This window comes from Oryzias melastigma, linkage group LG6 (genome assembly GCF_002922805.2).
Source record: "Oryzias melastigma strain HK-1 linkage group LG6, ASM292280v2, whole genome shotgun sequence".
Taxonomy (NCBI): Eukaryota; Metazoa; Chordata; class Actinopteri; order Beloniformes; family Adrianichthyidae; genus Oryzias; species Oryzias melastigma.
In genome coordinates, this window is record NC_050517.1 from 29282816 (window position 1) to 29285935 (window position 3120).

The 3120-nt window shown below is 44.1% G+C and overlaps 1 protein-coding gene across 1 annotated transcript in view; it reads left to right on the plus strand.

The window, feature by feature from the left end:
- Positions 1-3120, plus strand: part of brsk2a (BR serine/threonine kinase 2a) — a gene marked incomplete in the record, with an annotated part of 69793 nt that overhangs the window by 40593 nt on the left and 26080 nt on the right. The window contains 1 exon segment of the mRNA XM_024280810.2: positions 2368-2432. Coding sequence (XP_024136578.1) covers positions 2368-2432 — 65 coding nt within the window.

Consider the following 3120-nt stretch of genomic DNA (forward strand, 5'->3'; position numbering starts at 1 on the left):
CTGAAGTGAAAAGCGCCTTGGTCTCTCTGAGAAAAGCTGAAGCGTCTCGTTTCTCTGACAGAAACTGAAGCGAGAAGAGGCTCAGTCTCTCTAACAGAGGCTTCGGTCTCTGACAGAAGCTGAAGCGAGAAGAGGCTCAGTCTCTCTAACAGAGGCTTCGGTCTCTGACAGAAGCTGAAGCTGAAAGCGACTCAGTCTCTCTGACAGAAGCTGAAGCTGAAGTGGCTCGGTCTCTTTGACAGAAGCTGAAGCAAAAAGCGCCTTGGTCTCTGAGAAAAGCTGAAGCGTCTCGTTTCTCTGACAGAAGCTGAAGCGAGAAGAGGCTCAGTCTCTCTAACAGAGGCTTCGGTCTCTGACAGAAGATGAAGCTGAAAGCGACTCAGTCTCTCTGGCAGAAGCTGAAGCTGAAACGGCTCAGTCTCTTTGACAGAAGCTGAAGCTGAAAGCAGCTCAGTCTCTCTGATTGAAGCTGAAGCGGCTCGGTCTCTTTGACAGAAGCTGAAGCGAAAAGCGCCTTGGTCTCTGAGAAAAGCTGAAGCGGCTCGTTTCTCTGACAGAAACTGAAGTGTGAAGCGGTAGTATGACGACCTGTTGACTAACTGGTTTCATTCACTTGCCTTTCACCGAACGCTGAGAAAGTTCTAGGCTTCCTTTGAAAGACCCGTTTCCTGAAGAGTTTCTGAAACAGACTAGACCAGCTTTGAATAGAAACGTTTGTGTTGAGGAAACATGGAGGTTCCTCGTCTCGTTGGGAGATGGAATCATCTGATCATTTTGGACATTTACTGAGATGGAGGTTCACCAAAGCATGAAGCAGCAGGGATTTAACCTGTAAAGGAATCTGAGAAGAATAAACCCACCCTAGTTTTCATGCCCCCCCACTCATGTGGAAGACAGGAGGACAGAATCTGGAGACTGGACAGAAATAACCCACGGTGGTGGTGGTGGGGGGGCAGTTAAACCCCAGAGCTGAAGCTGAGAAGCTGTGATGCTTCTGTAGGAACCTTAGAGCTGCTGTTGTTTCTGAGGCCGAATCCGAGTTCTTCCCCTGCCCGTCCATGTGTCGGGGTATTTGGAGGAGTCGTGGTGTCCAAAATAGTTTTGTTCAGTGAAAGGGAGTTAAGGCTGCGTATCCCTCCGCCGGGAGGCTGTTCTGTGTCGCGCTCTGCTGCAGAGAAATGTATTTCTTCCTGTGGGTGTGCTCTGAAGCACAGACGTTCACATTTAAATGTGAGTCATGACTTTGTGTTTTAGCATGACTTCTTAAAATTAGCAAACCAATGTTGTGTATTTCCGAAGGCTAGAACGTAGCTGACCTGTGACTATAGAGGCTAATACTTTTTCATTAATGCGATAAAGTTCATAGTGTCTATCGCAGGAGTATCAAACTCAATCGCACAAGAGGCCAAAATCCAAAACACACCTTAAGTCGCGGGCCGAACAGGATAAACATTTATTGAACACTCTAAAACTAAATTTTTTAAACTTTAAAACTGTAACTTTTTAACATAATTATGAACTAGATATATAGCATTACCTGCAATAATGCTACTGTGAGATAGATTTGGCTGCTGAAGATGCTGAAATTGATAGCTAGAAACGCTAAAGTTAATAGCTGAAAACGCTGAAGCTGGTAGCCAGCTAAAATATTAGATAAATGTCAAATTAGCCTAAAAAACAAACAAACAAGAAAAAAAAAACTTAGCCAAAACAGCTAGCATGTAGCTGAAAAATTTGCTAAACTTCAAAATATTCTAAAAACTGAAAAAAGCCTAAATTTACCAAAACAGCTGTCATGTAGCGAAAATATTAGCTAAACTAAGAATAAAAAAATATATAATTTTTTTAACTTTAAAACCGTACATTTTTCACGTAATTATGAAGGCAGGAATATTATTCCAGAATAAATCAACTTAAAGCTTAAATAACTTTCAATATTTTACTCTCCATAAAAAAATATTTTGTCAAAATTATACAAGTTAGAAATGAGGACAAGACATTGGGTTATTAATAACAATAAAATAAAATGATCTGGAGGGCCCGATAGAATTACTCAGAGGGCCGGATCCGGCCCTCGGGCCTTAACTCTGACACATGTGGTCTATAGAATTCATTCTTTGATGTGCAATATATTTTTTAAAACATACGTGACATGTTTCGACGGAGACACTCCGTCTTCATCAGAGTCGTCACCAGGTGGTGGTACATCACCTGTCTGATAGTAAAAGTACCAAGAACCCATAACTCTCCGTTTGGAGGGTAAATGTAGGGGAGAAGATGGAGGAATTCGGATTCGGCCTGAGTGTCTCACACCTGTTCTCCTCAGGTCGATGGTTACATCGTTCTCCTTTCTTCTTCGTGTCACAGGTCGCGGTCCATAAGTGGCGCTTCTTCTGGCGTCCCCACCAGCCCCCTCAGCAGCCCCCGGGTAAGTCCTGCAGTGTCTGTCAGCAGAGTGAGGCTGGATCCCAGCAAAGTGTAACTGCTGCTAAACGGACCTCTTTCAGCCCAAATCTAGAAGTTCAGGTGAAAGATCTGTTTCCTCCAAAACCCTCCTGGTTCTGTGGAAATCCAAGCTGAAAATTTGAAGCTTAAGGGCTGAAGATCCAAAGCAGAACGCAGAGAAGGTTCTTCTGTCAGAATATTCCAGAAAAGAACCCAGTTACCCAAAAGGACATCAGAACTTTGAGGGGTTCTGGTCCAGCGTCTCAAACCCAGACTGTGATTCAGTGACACAACAGTCACACTCCGACCGTCTGCCGTCCTTCTGTTCCATCTGACACTGTCTTTGTGCGTCGTTGTCTGAAGTTCTGCTGATCTGACTGTGAGTCTGATCCATGTTTTACTCGTAAAAGTTTCACAATTTTGTGTTTTTTTTTTCTTTTCTCTTCTGCTTTTGTGTGAACGTTGGTGTTTGGTTCTCCTTTCCCGCTGCTCTGTGACATCACTGTGCGTGTGATTATCTTTGTGTCTGTGTGCATTTGTGTGTCTTTGTGTGTCTTTGTGTGTGCGTTTGTTGTTTTTCGGACTCCAGCCCGTTAGAAAGTTCTGCGTCCCGCTGCAGTCCCCGGACTCGTCGGGTTCCTTTAACAGCAGTCCCTGTCCCTCCCCAGAACCGGT